This window comes from Gigantopelta aegis, chromosome 8, assembly GCF_016097555.1.
Source record: "Gigantopelta aegis isolate Gae_Host chromosome 8, Gae_host_genome, whole genome shotgun sequence".
Taxonomy (NCBI): domain Eukaryota; kingdom Metazoa; phylum Mollusca; class Gastropoda; order Neomphalida; family Peltospiridae; genus Gigantopelta; species Gigantopelta aegis.
Window position 1 is genome coordinate 5,530,766 of NC_054706.1, and position 17,567 is coordinate 5,548,332.

The following is a 17,567-nucleotide window of genomic DNA, read 5'->3' on the forward strand; positions in this document are numbered from 1 at the left end:
TAGGAATATGTTTATCAGCATTTAGCCCCCTCCTACCTAATGTATGGGTTGTACAGCTGTAGAAGTTTGACTGAAATGAATGTCACCCTGGATCAAATAATAAAAAATTGAATGGTTGATCTACATGTATGTGATGATCGATTATAAAAGTTTATAATCGATTGTTGCTGAAAATGTGAACTGTAATTGTTCCTATGTTGTGGATGATTGAACTGGTGTAAATGTGCTGAGATTTGGGTTGGTTTTCATGTTTACATAAAGAAAACAGATCATGAATATAGCTATTAAAGGTAAAACTAACACAGTGAACACCACAATAAGTGCATGGTTCTAATCTTTCAATTCACTTCTTAAATTCAAATAATTCTAACCGATTGTGTAACTTATTGGTTGGTGTTAACCGATTATAACCAATGGTTGATGATGAAGTTTCAACTGATGTCATGTATGTAGTAATTGAACTGAACAGTGATGTTATATGAGTGGGTATTAACTCACATTCATTTATTCATTCATTCATTCATTCATTCAGTTATTTTCATGCTTATATCCAATTAATGTTCAAGCACGCTGTCCTGGGAACTCGCCTCAGCTTTCTGGACTGCGGGTTAGTGAATAGTTGTTAGTGGTCAGAAGTAAGTCAGTGTAGTGGCCCTACACCTACCCTCTTGGTGGGAACCGATACTAGGAGGCGAACCCAGCCTGTAACTCTAAGCTCGTTTTATGTTTCAGTTGTCACACACCGTATGTCATTACAGTATTTTTAATTTAAAATTGCTATACTGTAGTCTATTACATTCTTTACTGTTCAACATCAGAGGTATATTATTTAAATCTGGTGTTAATTTATAACATGATAAAAATTTTTTATATAATAAATTATTTAAAATCTCTTTTTGAATTTTAAAATGATTATTTTCAAATTGGTATTTAATAAATTATTTATGCCATGTACGCATGTCTTTTTGTGTGTTATTATAATTATAATAAACTATTTAAGAGCCAAACTCTTACTTTCTGTCCCACCATGACAAAGATAAAAGGTACGTAAGATTTGGGCATTACTTTCTGACAATGGGACCATATTTTAAAATCTTACATAACAAGAAGTTGGTTCACATGATTGTCACCCACGTAACTGATTATTCAGATTATATTTATGTAACCGGTGAGTTACAATTTGACTATGTAAATCTAATTAAAATTAGCTCCACGGGTTAACTACTATTACATGTGGATCTAACAGAAGCTTATGGTAGACCAGTGGAGCAAATTTTAATCAGATTGAATTTTACTACTAATGTGCTGTGTGTCAAGTGTTCAAAAATCATTTTAGAACAGAATAGAATAGATGAGGTGTTTCAGATACATAAACAAAGTTCAGATGATCTTTGAGTTTGGAACTTCTGATTGTAGAATGTAATGAATCCCCACATAACCGATTGGTGTAACTGAGTTGAGAACAGAACAACAAGATCGTATGAAATACTGTGCCTCCCCTCCCTTCAGTGCAGGAGCAAAACCTGAAATTCGGGCAAATATTATACAGATATTCTGACAAAATGTGCTGACTGAGATCTTTTTGCCATGCATTTCCATCATTCTATCCTCAAAATTAGTTATATTAAGTTATACTCCATGTAAAAATGTGTGGTGATTCATTTGCAACCCTATATAGCTGTTTGGTAGTAATGCTAATATGAATAAATGTTGTTATGCAGATTCTGACATCTTCCTTTAATTCGGTCAAAAACCAGCCTGCCCACCTACACAAATGGGAATGAATGACTGTTTAACGACACCCCAGCACAAAAAATACATCGGCTATTGGGTATCAAACTATGGTAATGTAAACAAATAAAGTGATTCTCAACATCAATATAAAAATTCAAGATCTAAACAAAAACACAGTGTAAAGGACTGTGCAAAAATACAAATATCACAGATAGATACTGACTTTTACTCAAAACTTCAGTTGTGTGCTGTATTGGCCATTCTCAAAGAGAATGTTACACCCCTGCACCACAGTGAGGTTACAGCATGCACAGGGGAGCCCGTACGCCTGTGTGGACAATGGCGATGATGGGGTAAACTTTTTTTATTTAACTCTGTCACCATGGATGGAAAAAAACCCAGATCTCTGTAATAAACAAATTAGCCAAGTTTGTATTTTAATTAGCCATGGGTAGTAAGAATGTTTTAACCTAAATTAATTTGCTCACTGATGATCTTGATAACATCATTTGTCCACATGGAGGGCTCTTTTCCTACATGGTGGGTGTAGCTCGGTGGATGTAGCTTGGTGGGTGTAGCTCGGTGGATGTAGCTCAGTGGGTGTAGCTCGGTGGGTGTAGCTCGGTGGATGTAACTCGGGTGTAGCTCGGTGGGTGTATCTCGGTGGGTGTATCTCGGGTGGGTGTATCTCGGGTGGGTGTATCTCGATGGATGTAGCTCGGTGGGTGTAGCTCGGTGGGTGTTGCTCGGTGGGTGTAGCTTGGTGGGTGTAGCTCGGATGTAGCTCGGTGGGTGTAGCTCGGTGGGTGTAGCTCGGTGGATGTAGCTCGGTGGATGTCGCTCGGTGGATGTAGCTTAGGTGTAGCTCGGTGGGTGTAGCTCGGGTGTAACTCGGTGGGTGTAGCTCGGTGGGTGTAGCTCGGTGGATGTAGCTCGGTGGGTGTAGCTCGGTGGGTGTAGCTCGGTGGGTGTAGCTCGGTGGGTGTAGCTCGGTGGATGTAGCTCGGTGGGTGTAGCTCGGTGGGTGTAGCTCGGTGGGTGTAGCTCTGGATGTAGCTCGGTGGGTGTAGCTCGGGTGTAGCTCGGTGGGTGTAGCTAGGTGGATGTAGCTCGGTGGGTGTAGCTCGGTGGGTGTAGCTCGGTGGGTGTAGCTCGGTGGGTGTAGCTCGGTGGGTGTAGCTCGGTGGGTGTAGCTCGGTGGGTGTAGCTCGGTGGGTGTAACTCGGTGGGTGTAGCTCGGGTGTAACTTGGGTGTAGCTCAGTGGATGTAGCTGTGGGTGTAGCTCGGTGGGTGTAGCCCGGTGGGTGTAGCCCTGTGGGTGTAGCTCGGTGGGTGTAGCTTGGGTGTAACTTGGTGGGTGTAGCTCGGGTGTAGCTCGGTGGATGTCGCTCGGTGGATGTAGCTTAGGTGTAGCTCGGTGGGTGTAGCTTGGGTGTAACTCGGTGGGTGTAGCTCGGTGGGTGTAGCTCTGGATGTAGCTCGGTGTGTGTAGCTTGGGTGTAGCTTGGTGGGTGTAGCTTGGGTGTAGCTCTGGCTGTAGCTCGGTGTGTGTAGCTTGGTGGGTGTAGCTTGGGTGTAGCTCGGTGGGTGTAGCTTGGGTGTAACTTGGTGGTGTAGCCCTGTGGGTGTAGCTCGGGTGTAGCTTGGGTGTAACTTGGTGGGTGTAGCCCTGTGGGTGTAGCTCGGTGGGTGTAGCTTGGGTGTAACTTGGTGGGTGTAGCCCTGTGGGTGTAGCTCGGTGGGTGTAGCTTGGGTGTAACTCGGTGGGTGTAGCTCGGTGGGTGTAGCTGTGGGTGTAGCTCGGTGGGTGTAGCTTGGGTGTAACTCGGTGGGTGTAGCTCGGGTGAAACTTGGGTGTAGCTCAGTGGATGTAGCTGTGGGTGTAGCTCGGTGGGTGTAGCTCGGTGGGTGTAGCTCGGTGGGTGTAGCTCGGTGGGTGTAGCTTGGGTGTAACTCGGTGGGTGTAGCTCGGTGGGTGTAGCTCGGTGGGTGTAGCTTGGGTGTAACTCGGTGGGTGTAGCTCGGGTGTAACTTGGGTGTAGCTCAGTGGATGTAGCTGTGGGTGTAGCTCGGTGGGTGTAGCTTGGGTGTAACTTGGTGGGTGTAGCCCTGTGGGTGTAGCTCGGTGGGTGTAGCTTGGGTGTAACTCGGTGGGTGTAGCTCGGGTGTAACTTGGGTGTAGCTCAGTGGGTGTAACTGGGTGTAGCTCGGTGGGTGTAGCTCGATGGGTGTAACTCTGGGTGTAGCTCGGTGGGTGTAACTCGGTGGGTGTCACTGGGTGTAGCTCGGTGGGTGTAACTCGGGTGTAGCTAGGTGGATGTAGCTCGGTGGGTGTAGCTCGGTGGATGTAGCTCGGTGGGTGTAACTTGGGTGTAGCTCAGTGGGTGTAACTCGGGGTGTAGCTCGGTGGGTGTAACTCTGGGTGTAGCTCGGTGGGTGTAACTCGGTGGGTGTAACTCGGTGGGTGTAGCTAGGTGGGTGTAGCTCGGTGGATGTAGCTATGTGGGTGTAGCTCTGGATGTAGCTCGGTGGGTGTAGCTCGGGTGTAGCTCGGTGGATGTAGCTCGGTGGCTGTAGCTCGGTGGGTGTAGCTCAGTGGGTGTAACTCTGGGTATGGCTCGGGTGTAACTCGGTGGGTGTAACTCTGGATGTAGCTCGGTGGGTGTAGCTCGGTGGGTGGGTGTAGCTCGGTGGGTGTAACTCGGTGGGTGTAGCTCGGTGGGTGTAACTCGTGTGTAGCTCGGTGGGTGTAGCTCGGTGGATGTAGCTCTGTGGGTGTAGCTCAGGTGTAACTCGGGTGTAGCTCGGTGGGTGTAGCTCGGTGGGTGTATCTCGGTGGATGTAGCTCGGATGTTGCTCGGTGGGTGTAGCTTGTTGGGTGTAGCTCGGTGGACGTAGCTCGGTGGGTGTAGCTCAGGTGTAGCTCGGTGGATGTAGCTTAGGTGTAGCTTGGTGGGTGTAGCTCGGGTGTACCTCGGTGGGTGTAGCTCTGGATGTAGCTCGGTGTGTAGCTTGGGTGTAGCTCGGGTGTAGCTCTGGATGTAGCTCGGTGGGTGTAGCTCGGGTGTAGCTCGGTGGGTGTAGCTAGGTGGATGTAGTTGTGGGTGTACCTCGGTGGGTGTAGCCCGGTGGGTGTAGCTCGGGTGTAACTCGGTGGGTGTAGCTAGGTGGATGTAGCTGTGGGTGTAGCTTGGTGGGTGTAGCCCTGTGGGTGTAGCTCGGGTGTAACTCGGTGGGTGTAGCTCGGTGGGTGTAGCTCGGTGGGTGTAACTTGGGTGTAGCTCAGTGGGTGTAACTGGGTGTAGCTCGGTGGGTGTAGCTCGATGGGTGTAACTCTGGGTGTAGCTAAGTGGGAGTAGCTCGGTGGGTGTAGCTCGGTGGATGTAGCTCGGTGGGTGTAGCTCGGGTGTAGCTATGTGGGTGTAGCTCTGGATGTAGCTCGGTGGGTGTAGCTCAGGTGTAGCTCGGTGGGTGTAGCTCGGGTGTAGCTTGGTGGATGTAGCTCGGTGGGTGTAGCTCAGTGGGTGTAGCCCAGTGGGTGTAACTCTGTGGGTGTAGCTCGAGTGTAACTCGGTGGGTGTAACTCTGTGGGTGTAACTTGGGTGTAGCTCGGTGGGTGTAACTCTGGATGTAGCTCGGTGGGTGTAGCTTGGTGGGTGTAACTGGGTGGGTGTAACTGGGTGTAGCTCGGTGGGTGTAGCTCGGTGGGTGTAACTGGGTGTAGCTCGGTGGGTGTAGCTTGGGTGTAACTCAGGTATAGCTCGGTGGGTGTAGCTCGGGTGTAACTCGGGTGTAGCTCGGTGGATGTAGCTCGGTGGGTGTAACTGGGTGTAGCTCGGTGGGTGTAGCTCGGGTGTAACTCAGGTATAGCTCGGTGGGTGTAGCTCAGGTGTAACTCTGGGTGTAGCTCGGTGGGTGTAACTCGTGTGTAGCTCAGTGGGTGTAGCTCGGTGGGTGTAGCTCGGTGAGTAACTCGGGTGTAGCTCAGTGGGTGTAGCTCGGTGGGTGTAGCTCGGTGGGTGTAGCTCGGGTGTAGCTTGGTGGGTGTAGCTCAGGTGTAACTCTGGGTGTAGGTCGGTGGGTGTAACTCGTGTGTAGCTCAGTGGGTGTAGCTTGGTGGGTGTAGCTCGGTGGATGTAGCTCTGTGGGTGTAGCTCAAGTGTAACTCTGGGTGTAGCTCGGTGGGTGTAACTCGTGTGTAACTCTGTGGGTGTAGCTTGGTGGGTGTAGCTCGGTGGGTGTAGCTCGGTGGGTGTATCTCGGTGGGTGTATCTCGGTGGATGTAGCTCGGTGGGTGTAGCTCGGTGGGTGTAGCTCGGTGGGTGTAGCTCGGTGGGTGTAGCTCGGTGGGTGTAGCTCGGTGGGTGTAACTCGGGTGTAGCTCGGTGGGTGTAGCTCGGTGGGTGTAGCTCGGTGGGTGTAGCTCGGTGGATGTAGCTCGGTGGGTGTAGCTCGGGTGTAACTCAGGTATAGCTCGGTGGGTGTAGCTCGGTGGTGTAGCTCTGGGTGTAGCTCGGTGGGTGTAACTCGTGTGTAGCTCGGTGGGTGTAGCTCGGTGGGTGTAGCTCGGGTGTAGCTCGGTGGGTGTAGCTCAGGTGTAACTCTGGGTGTAGCTTGGTGGGTGTAACTCGTGTGTAGCTCAGTGGGTGTAGCTCGGTGGGTGTAGCTCGGTGGATGTAGCTCGGTGGGTGTATCTCGGTGGGTGTAGCTCGGTGGGTGTAGCTCGGTGGGTGTAGCTCGGTGGGTGTAGCTCGGTGGGTGTATCTCGGTGGGTGTAGCTCGGTGGGTGTATCTCGGTGGATGTAGCTCGGTGGATGTAGCTCGGTGGGTGTAGCTCGGTGGATGTAGCTCGGTGGATGTAGCTCGGTGGGTGTAGCTCGGTGGGTGTAGCTCGGGTGTATCTTGGTGGGTGTAACTAAGTGGTAGTGATTGTCGGAGATGTGAAGGTTTATATTCGGTCATTCACCATTGGTGCACTTACCTGGGACCTATAGTTCACACAGGCCTTGCAAGTCTTTTACCATTGCACTGTGAGATAACACAATGGGAAACGTTCAGTGAATTGGTATATCAAAGGCTGTGGTATGTGTTGTCTTGCTTATCGGAAAGTGCATATATCTTGCTGCTACATTTGTTTGGGTTTCCTCTCACACTCTAAGCCAAATGTTGCAGTAACTGTTTGCTACAGAATAGCTGTAATGTAAAGTGTGCTAAGCTGTCGTTAAATATTTCTTTACTTTCATCTCTCACCTTGTTAGAACTCTTACAATTGACCACTAAGTGATGTGGTATGGTGGTGTTAAGGACGGAAATGTTTTATTCAACAACACACTCAACACATTTTATTTACGGTTATATGGTGTCAGACATATAGTTATGGACCACACATATATATAGAGAAAACCCGCTGTCACCACTTCATGGGCTACTCTTTTCGATTAGCAGCAAGGGATCTTTTATATGCACCATCCCACAGACAAGATAACAAATACCACAACCATTGATATACCAGTCGTGGTGCACTTGCTAGAGTGAGAAACTGGTGTTAAGGAGTCATTTCTATTTTTCAATCCCGAACACTACCATATTTGTTGGGGGGGCTAATGAACTTTATTTAAAAACAGCAACAGCCCCCCCTCCCCCCCCCCGCCAACCCCCCCCCAACAACAACAACAACAACAAAAAATCCCAATCGAAATAAAAGAAAACAATAAACCAACAACAATAAACAACTGTTTTCAAAACACAACTATCCATGTAAAAAATCAGTAAAAAATATTGTATTATTCAAAATGTTCTAATTGTAAATGATGTTAAAATGACATTCCTGAGTTTTTAGTCATTCTGTCATGTCTTTAACAATAAAAGCTGTATTAAATTATTTAACAATTTGGAATAGGCTACATGTATCTTCTTACTATCAAATTCCATTGCTTGTACATGTGTGTATATCATGTAAACCCCACCTTTACCTGCCGTGTTAAACCCACATGGGGCCACCTGTTAGAACAAACACATCTGTATCCACCCTATTTAAACAAACCCCACCTTTACCTGCCCTGTTAAACCCACATGGGGCCCACCTGTTAGAACAAACACATCTGTATCCACCCTATTTAAACAAACCCCACCTTTACCTGCCCTGTTAAACCCACATGGGGCCCACCTGTTAGAACAAACGCATCTGTACCCTCCCTATTTAAACAAACCCACCTTTACCTGCCCTGTTAAACCCACATGGGGCCCACCTGTTAGAACAAACACATCTGTACCCTCCATATTTAAACAAACCCACCTTTACCTGCCCTGTTAAACCCACATGGGGCCCACCTTTAAACAAACCCACCTTTACCTGCCCTGTTAAACCCACATGGGGCCCATGTGATAGGACAAAGCACTCTGTTTAAATGTCAGTTCCTTGCCTCGATCATGAGTAATGATAAATTGTATTAATTTCTGATCTATTTCTAGATATTGATCCAGTGGTGAAATACATTTTCTCTTGTTGAACTGCGAGGTCAGCATTTGTTGATGTCACCATGGCTGCAGGTCACATGCAGTGACCCAGTGATCAGTATCATAATACTACATGCAGGTAAGTAAAGGTGGGCTACGCTCACCTGTTTCTGTATAGGTGTTTGATCAATATCGGTTGTTATTTGACTTACAGGTGACACTTACTGTACTACAGTGTATTTAACTGCAAGATTATATCTGTTAAAGAAGTTTACATATTCTGTAAACGTATCTTTTCACATTTCAGAGTGATACTGGATATCAACAAAAATGTATCCCGTAAGTAGTAGATATTTGTTTATTGAATAGTTTTGTTGTTTATTAACACCAGTTGTTGTGAGAATACTGAATGTTATACACATCTGTCCATCATTTGTTCTGTCACTACAAATTACTTCTCTGACATTCTAATCATGTATGTACAACAGTCTGCATGTAGAGAATTTTTTTTAAACTGACTGTATAATAGTTTCAATACAAATTAATATTTGATTGATTCATTGATTCATTGATTGATTCATTGGTTTAATTAATTGATTGTTTGGTTGATCAATCGATTGATTGATTGATTGATTGATTGATTGATTGATTGATTGATTGATTGATTCATTGATTGATTGATTCATTCATTCATTCATTCATTCATTCATTTATTAATTCATCCTATCCATCCATGCATTCATTCTTTCATTTGTTTGTTTGTTTATTCATTCATTGCCCTCATTCCAGCCACCGGCCTCGGTGGCATCATGGTTAGGCCATTGGTCTACAGGCTGGTAGGTACTGGGTTCGGATCCCAGTCGAGGCATGGGATTTTTAATCCAGATACCGACTCCAAACCCTGAGTGAGTGCTCTGCAAGGCTTAATGGGTAGGTGTAAACCACTTGCACCGACCAGTGATCCATAACTGGTTCAACAAAGTCTTGGTTTGTGCTATCCTGCCTGTGTGAAGCGCAAATAAAAGATCCCTTGCTGCTAATCGGAAAGAGTAGCCCATGTAGTGGCGACAGCGGGTTTCCTCTCAAAATCTGTGTGGTCCTTAACCATATGTCTGACGCCATATAACCTTAAATAAAATGTGTTGGGTGCGTCGTTAAATAAAAAAAAATCTTTCTTTCATTCCAGCCAGTGCACCACGACTGGTATATCAAAGGCTGTGGCATGTGCTACCCTGTTTGTCGGATGGTTCATATAAAAGATCCCTTGCTACTAATGGAAAAATGTAGCAGGTTCCTCTCTAAAACTATATGTCAGAATTACCAAATGTTTGACACCCAATAGCTGATGATTAACAAATCAATGTGCTTTAATGGTGTTGTTAAACAAAACAAACTTTAAAACAGATTTTTCATTCATTGAATATTATTGCATGTGTCTATATTATACAAGTATGACTATGTATATTGTTTTGTATGTATTTATGATGCATATAAATTTATATTTTTCATTTTAGAGTAACTACCCTAGCAACAACTCAGCATACCCAATTGGATCAGCTTATGCACAGCCACCCCCTAATTCAGGACCTCCCCCACCCCCAGGAACATACGGAGACTACAGTGCCTACAATGTGAACCCATATGGAGGTGAGTGTCTGTGTAGGCCTACTGGAACTGGCCCTTGCAAACACTGGTCACTGCTGTGTAGGAGGAGGTGGAGGTAGCTCGGTGGTAGAGTGCTCGCCTCAGGTGCCATGGGTTGTGGGTTAAACAGCTCACTGTGAGTAGCACCTCGGAGGATGCGTTATGTGCTGTCCTGTCTGTGAATACAATGTAACTATGTTTTATAGTTGCTTCTTCAGTGATGACAATGGAACTGTATGTTTTACAGTTGCTCCTTCAGTGATGACAGTGGAACTGTGTGTTTTATAGTTGCTCCTTCAGTGTTGACAATGTGACTGTATATTTTGTAGTTGCTTCTTCAGTGATGACAATGGAACTGTATGTTTTATAGTTGCTCCTTCAGTGATGACAGTGGAACTGTATGTTTTATAGTTGCTCCTTCAGTGTTGACAATGTGACTGTATATTTTGTAGGTGCTCCTTCAGTGATGACTATGTTTTGTATGTGCTCCTTCAGTGATGACAATGTGACTGTTTTGTAGGTGCTCCTTCAGTGATGACAATGTGACTATGTTTTGTTGCTCCTTCAGTGATGACAATGTGACTGTGTTTTGTAGGTGCTCCTTCGGTGATGACAATGTGACTATATTTTGTAGGTGCTCCTTCAGTGATGACAATGTGACTATGTTTTGTAGGTGCTCCTTCAGAGATGACAGTGTGACTATGTTTTGTAGGTACTCCTTCAGTGATGACAATGGAACTGTATATTCTGTAGGTGCTCCTTCAGTGATGACAATGGAACTGTATATTCTGTAGGTGCTCCTTCAGTGATGACAATGGAACTGTATGTTCTGTAGGTGCTCCTTCAGTGATGACAATGTGACTGTATATTGTGTAGGTGTTCCTTCAGTGATGACAATGTGACTGTATATTTTGTAGGTGCTCCTTCAGTGATGACAGTGGAACTGTATGTTTTGTAGGTGCTCCTTCAGTGATGACAATGGAACTGTATGTTCTGTAGGTGCTCCTTCAGTGATGACAATGTGACTGTATATTTTGTAGGTGTTCCTTAAATGATGACAATGTGACTATGTTTTGTAGGTGCTCCTTCAGTGATGACAGTGGAACTGTATGTTTTGTAGGTCTTCCTGTCTTTGCTGTAGGTTACTTTTAAAAAGGTTTTGAAGGTGTTTCTGTCTATGGTACAGGTTACATTGTAACTATGTTTTGTAGGCATTCTGGTCTATGGTTACATTGTAACTATGTTTTGTAGGTGCTCCTGTCAGCTTTTGTGTCTATAGTTACATTGTAACATTGGTAGGTGCTCCTGTCTATGGTTACATTGTAACTGTTTTATAGGTGCTACTGTCTATAGTGCAGGTTACAACATAACTATATTTTGTAGGTGCTACTGTCAACAGTGCAGGTTACAACATAACTATATTTTGTAGGTGATCCTGTCTATGGTTACATTGTAACTGTTTTATAGGTGCTACTGTCTATAGGTGCTTCTGTGCTATGTTTTTGTAGGTGCTACTGTCTATAGTGCAGGTTACAACATAACTATATTTTGTAGGTGCTCCTGTCTATGGTTACATTGTAACTGTTTTATAGGTGTTACTGTCTATAGTGCAGGTTACAACATAACTATATTTTGTAGGTGCTCCTGTCTATGGTTACATTGTAACTATGTTTTATAGGTGCTACTGTCTATAGTGCAGGTTACAACATAACTATATTTTGTAGGTGCTCCTGTCTATGGTTACATTGTAACTATGTTTTATAGGTGCTACTGTCTATAGTGCAGGTTACAACATAACTATATTTTGTAGGTGCTACTGTCTATGGTTACATTGTAACTATGTTTTATAGGTGCTACTGTCTATAGTGCAGGTTTATATTTTGTAGGTGCTCCTGTCATGGTTACATTGTAACATAGGTGCTACTGTCAACAGTGCAGGTTACAACATAACTATATTTTGTAGGTGCTCCTGTCTATGGTCTATACATTAACTATATTTTGTAACTATGTGTTTTGTAGGTGCTACTGTCAACAGTGCAGGTTACAACATAACTATATTTTGTAGGTGATCCTGTCTATGGTTACATTGTAACTATGTTTTATAGGTGCTACTGTCTATAGCGCAGGTTACAACATACATGTATGGTTACATTGTATATTTTGTAGGTGCTACTGTCTATGGTTACTATATTTTGTTGTTTCTATGTTTTTGTAGGTGCTACTGTCAACAGTGCAGGTTACAACATAACTATATTTTGTAGGTGCTCCTGTCTATGGTTACATTGTAACTGTTTTATAGGTGCTACTGTCTATAGTGCAGGTTACAACATAACTATATTTTGTAGGTGCTCCTGTCTATGGTTACATTGTAACTATGTTTTATAGGTGCTACTGTCTATAGTGCAGGTTACAACATAACTATATTTTGTAGGTGCTCCTGTCTATGGTTACATTGTAACTGTGTTTTATAGGTGCTACTGTCTATAGTGCAGGTTACAACATAACTATATTTTGTAGGTGCTCCTGTCTATGGTTACATTGTAACTATGTTTTATAGGTGCTACTGTCTATAGTGCAGGTTACAACATACATGTAACTATATTTTGTAGGTGCTCCTGTCTATGGTTACATTGTAACTATGTTTTTGTAGGTGCTACTGTCAACAGTGCAGGTTACAACATAACTATATTTTGTAGGTGCTCCTGTCTATGGTTACATTGTAACTATGTTTTATAGGTGCTACTGTCTATAGTGCAGGTTACAACATAACTATATTTTGTAGGTGCTACTGTCTATGGTTACATTGTAACTATGTTTTATAGGTGCTACTGTCTATAGCGCAGGTTACAACATACATGTAACTATGTTTTTGTAGGTGCTACTGTCTATAGCGCAGGTTACAACATACATGTAACTATGTTTTTGTAGGTGCTACTGTCAACAGTGCAGGTTACAACATAACTATATTTTGTAGGTGATCCTGTCTATGGTTACATTGTAACTATGTTTTATAGGTGCTACTGTCTATAGCGCAGGTTACAACATACATGTAACTATATTTTGTAGGTGCTTCTGTCTATGGTTACTTTGTTTCTATGTTTTTGTAGGTGCTACTGTCAACAGTGCAGGTTACAACATAACTATGTTTTGTAGGTGCTCCTGTCTATGGTTACATTGTAACTGTTTTATAGGTGCTACTGTCTATAGTGCAGGTTACAACATAACTATATTTTGTAGGTGCTCCTGTCTATGGTTACATTGTAACTATGTTTTATAGGTGCTACTGTCTATAGTGCAGGTTACAACATAACTATATTTTGTAGGTGCTCCTGTCTATGGTTACATTGTAACTATGTTTTATAGGTGCTACTGTCTATAGTGCAGGTTACAACATAACTATATTTTGTAGGTGCTCCTGTCTATGGTTACATTGTAACTATGTTTATAGGTGCTACTGTCTATAGTGCAGGTTACAACATACATGTAACTATATTTTGTAGGTGCTCCTGTCTATGGTTACATTGTAACTATGTTTTTGTAGGTGCTACTGTCAACAGTGCAGGTTACAACATAACTATATTTTGTAGGTGCTCCTGTCTATGGTTACATTGTAACTGTTTTATAGGTGCTACTGTCTATAGTGCAGGTTACAACATAACTATATTTTGTAGGTGCTCCTGTCTATGGTTACATTGTAACTATGTTTTATAGGTGCTACTGTCTATAGTGCAGGTTACAACATAACTATATTTTGTAGGTGCTCCTGTCTATGGTTACATTGTAACTATGTTTTATAGGTGCTACTGTCTATAGCGCAGGTTACAACATACATGTAACTATATTTTGTAGGTGCTCCTGTCTATGGTTACATTGTAACTATGTTTTTGTAGGTGCTACTGTCGACAGTGCAGGTTACAACATAACTATATTTTGTAGGTGCTCCTGTCTATGGTTACATTGTAACTTTTATAGGTGCTACTGTCTATAGTGCAGGTTACAACATAACTATATTTTGTAGGTGCTCCTGTCTATGGTTACATTGTAACTATGTTTTATAGGTGCTACTGTCTTTAGTGCAGGTTACAACATAACTATATTTTGTAGGTGCTCCTGTCTATGGTTACATTGTAACTATGTTTTATAGGTGCTACTGTCTATAGTGCAGGTTACAACATACATGTAACTATATTTTGTAGGTGCTCCTGTCTATGGTTACATTGTAACTATGTTTTTGTAGGTGCTACTGTCGATAGTGCAGGTTACAACATAACTATATTTTGTAGGTGCTCCTGTCTATGGTTACATTGTAACTTTTATAGGTGCTACTGTCTATAGTGCAGGTTACAACATAACTATATTTTGTAGGTGCTCCTGTCTATGGTTACATTGTAACTATGTTTTATAGGTGCTACTGTCTTTAGTGCAGGTTACAACATAACTATATTTTGTAGGTGCTCCTGTCTATGGTTACATTGTAACTATGTTTTATAGGTGCTACTGTCTATAGCGCAGGTTACAACATACATGTAACTATATTTTGTAGGTGCTCCTGTCTATGGTTACATTGTAACTATGTTTTTGTAGGTGCTACTGTCAACAGTGCAGGTTACATCATTACAATATTTTGTAGGTGCTCCTGTCTATGGATACATTGTAACTATGTTTTATAGGTGCTACTGTCTATAGCACAGGATACAACATAACTATATTTTATAGGTACATCTGTCTATGGTTGCATTGTAACTGCATGTGTATGTTTTGTAGGTTCTCCTATGACATAGTATGTATACATTACAATGTAACAATCTATATATATATATATATATTGTAGGCACCTGTGGTAACAATGTAACTGTGTTTTGTAGGTGCTCCTGTCTATGGTGCGGGTTACAATGTACTGGCCGTACAGCAATGTGCTCAGATGAACCAGGCATACACACAACAGGTGAGTCTGCATTTGATCCATGTCTATCAAAATATATGTACACAAATAACATATGAAGGAAAATATGTCTTGTCTGCTAGCACAAGAAACAATAACAATCTGGATTTGATTTAAAATTAAACATGTAATGTAATGACGTAGTATAAATAAAAACAAAGTCACCTTTTGTACGAGGTCATCTAGTAATATTAACCTCTATTAAGCAGTCACTTGTTATAACAAAGCACTGTACTGATCTAAATCATCTAATATTAACAGTAGAAATTACCAATAAACCAATAAACATAAACCAATGTATGGCAGACATTTTTACTGCTCTGTGTGACTAAACACAGCATTGTATTAAGCTGCCAGCTGCATTAAGCCTCTACTCAAAGTCATGTACTAGTTTTGAGCAGTCTTCAGAGGCAGTGTTACTGTTCATTCAGATTATCCAGTATAGATCAAAATGACCTAGTCCAGTGGTAAAGTGCTTGCCCCATTTCTTGGATCTATCCCTGTGATGGGCCCATTGAGCTATTTCTCTTTCTAACCAGTGCTCCACAATTGGTGTAACAAATGCCATGGTATGTATTATCCTATCTGTGGGATGTTGGATATAAAAGATCCCTTTCTGCTAATCAGAAAGAGTAGCCCATTGTGTAGTACGTGACAGCGGGTTTCCTCTCTCATTATCTGTGTGGTCTTTTACCATATTATATGCCTAACGCTATCTAACCATAATGTTAAAGAAAACATCCCTTCCAATTTTAGCCAATGAGCTGTTTGAAATTACCTCTTACTATAGGCTTTATCTCTGCCTGCCTGTCTGTCTGTCTGCGTGTCAGTCTCTCAGTCTCTCTGTCCATCTGTTCCACATATAGTTTTCTGGACTAGTTTTTAGATATCAACAACTTTTGTGAATATAATGTAGCTTTACCAAATAGGGTTACAAATCAAGTTTGACTCACATGGGTATTGACACATTTTTGGCAGAGATATGGCCCTTGAATTCAGGAGATAAAATAATCTGTTCGGCCTGGTATTGCTTTAGCATTACTCTGAGAATGCGTCTTGTCTACTTGATGTCCACAAAACAATGTTTAATAACCGTTGACATTGCAGAACTTGCTGTTAGTTTACACTAAACAGTGTTTAATAACCGTTGACATTGCAGAACTTGCTGTTAGTTTACAGTAAACAGTGTCTAATAACTGTTGACATTGCAGAACTTGCTGTTAGTTTACAGTAAACAGTGTCTAATAACCGTTGACATTGCAGAACTTGCTGTTAGTTTACAGTAAACAGTGTCTAATAACCGTTGACATTGCAGAACTTGCTGTTAGTTTACAGTAAACAGTGTCTAATAACCGTTGACATTGCAGAACTTGCTGTTAGTTTACAGTAAACAGTGTCTAATAACCGTTGACATTGCAGAACTTGCTGTTAGTTTACAGTAAACAGTGTCTAATAACCGTTGACATTGCAGAACTTGCTGTTAGTTTACAGTAAACAGTGTCTAATAACCGTTGACATTGCAGAACTTGCTGTTAGTTTACAGTAAACAGTGTCTAATAACCGTTGACATTGCAGAACTTGCTGTTAGTTTACAGTAAACAGTGTCTAATAACCGTTGACATTGCAGAACTTGCTGTTAGTTTACAGTAAACAATGTCTAATAACCGTTGACATTGCAGAACTTGCTGTTAGTTTACAGTAAACAGTGTCTAATAACCGTTGACATTGCAGAACTTGCTGTTAGTTTACAGTAAACAATGTCTAATAACCGTTGACATTGCAGAACTTGCTGTTAGTTTACAGTAAACAGTGTCTAATAACCGTTGACATTGCAGAACTTGCTGTTAGTTTACAGTAAACAATGTCTAATAACCGTTGACATTGCAGAACTTGCTGTTAGTTTACAGTAAACAATGTCTAATAACCGTTGACATTGCAAAACTTGCTATTAGTTTACAGTAAACAATGTCTAATAACCGTTGACATTGCAAAACTTGCTGTTAGTTTACAATAAAGAATGTCTAATAACCGTTGACATTGCAGAACTTGCTATTAGTTTACAATAAAGAATGTCTAATAACCGTTGACATTGCAGAACTTGCTGTTAGTTTACAGTAAACAATGTCTAATAACCGTTGACATTGCAGAACTTGCTATTAGTTTACAATAAACAATGTTTTCCAGGCGCCCGCTCCACTGATGATTCCGGCATCAACACAGGTCAACCAGTACAATGAACAACTCATGCGCTTTCAGCAGGAACAGCAGCAGCAGATGATGAAGGTGAAGGTCGTTTCAGAATGTGCTTTTTTTTAAACATTTATAAAATAAAAAAATCTGGTCTATATAAGCACTTTCTGTTAAGACTAAAAAGAAGAAAACAAATTGTGTGTTTCTGGTAAAACTGCCAACTCAAACATTTTACGACCATCAGTAGTTCTGCCAGAAAGACATTTTTGGGTTTGCATGGGCTATGAAATTGAATGCAACCACAGTATTGGGGGGGGGGGGGGGGGGGGGTTCTACAGAAATAAAATGGGTTAAGTTTAGGGTTAGGGTTAAGAAAATCTTATAGTAATGATAAGAGAAATTCATTTTCTCAAAAGGTTAACTTACAAAAAAATCTGCAAAAAAATGTGGATATGGCACCTTACCCATTTTACCCTTTGGCATAAACCCTGATTCGATGTGATGGGATGAAGAAATCAATCAATTAATAAATCTATCACATATTAAACTTTATTAAAAGTTTTATATAATCTGTTGACAAATTCTGTGCAGACTGTTGTA

At 42.2% G+C, this 17,567-nt stretch overlaps 1 protein-coding gene across 1 annotated transcript in view; it reads left to right on the forward strand.

Moving 5' to 3' along the window:
- The first annotated feature begins 8,417 nt into the window (after positions 1–8,417).
- LOC121378679 overlaps positions 8,418–17,567 on the forward strand; it is a 30,136-nt gene continuing 20,986 nt past the window's right edge. The window contains exons 1-4 of the mRNA XM_041506961.1: positions 8,418–8,530; positions 9,706–9,838; positions 14,701–14,780; positions 16,962–17,060. Coding sequence (XP_041362895.1) covers positions 8,522–8,530; positions 9,706–9,838; positions 14,701–14,780; positions 16,962–17,060 — 321 coding nt within the window. The 5' untranslated portion in view covers positions 8,418–8,521. The remainder of the gene's footprint in view (positions 8,531–9,705; positions 9,839–14,700; positions 14,781–16,961; positions 17,061–17,567) is intronic.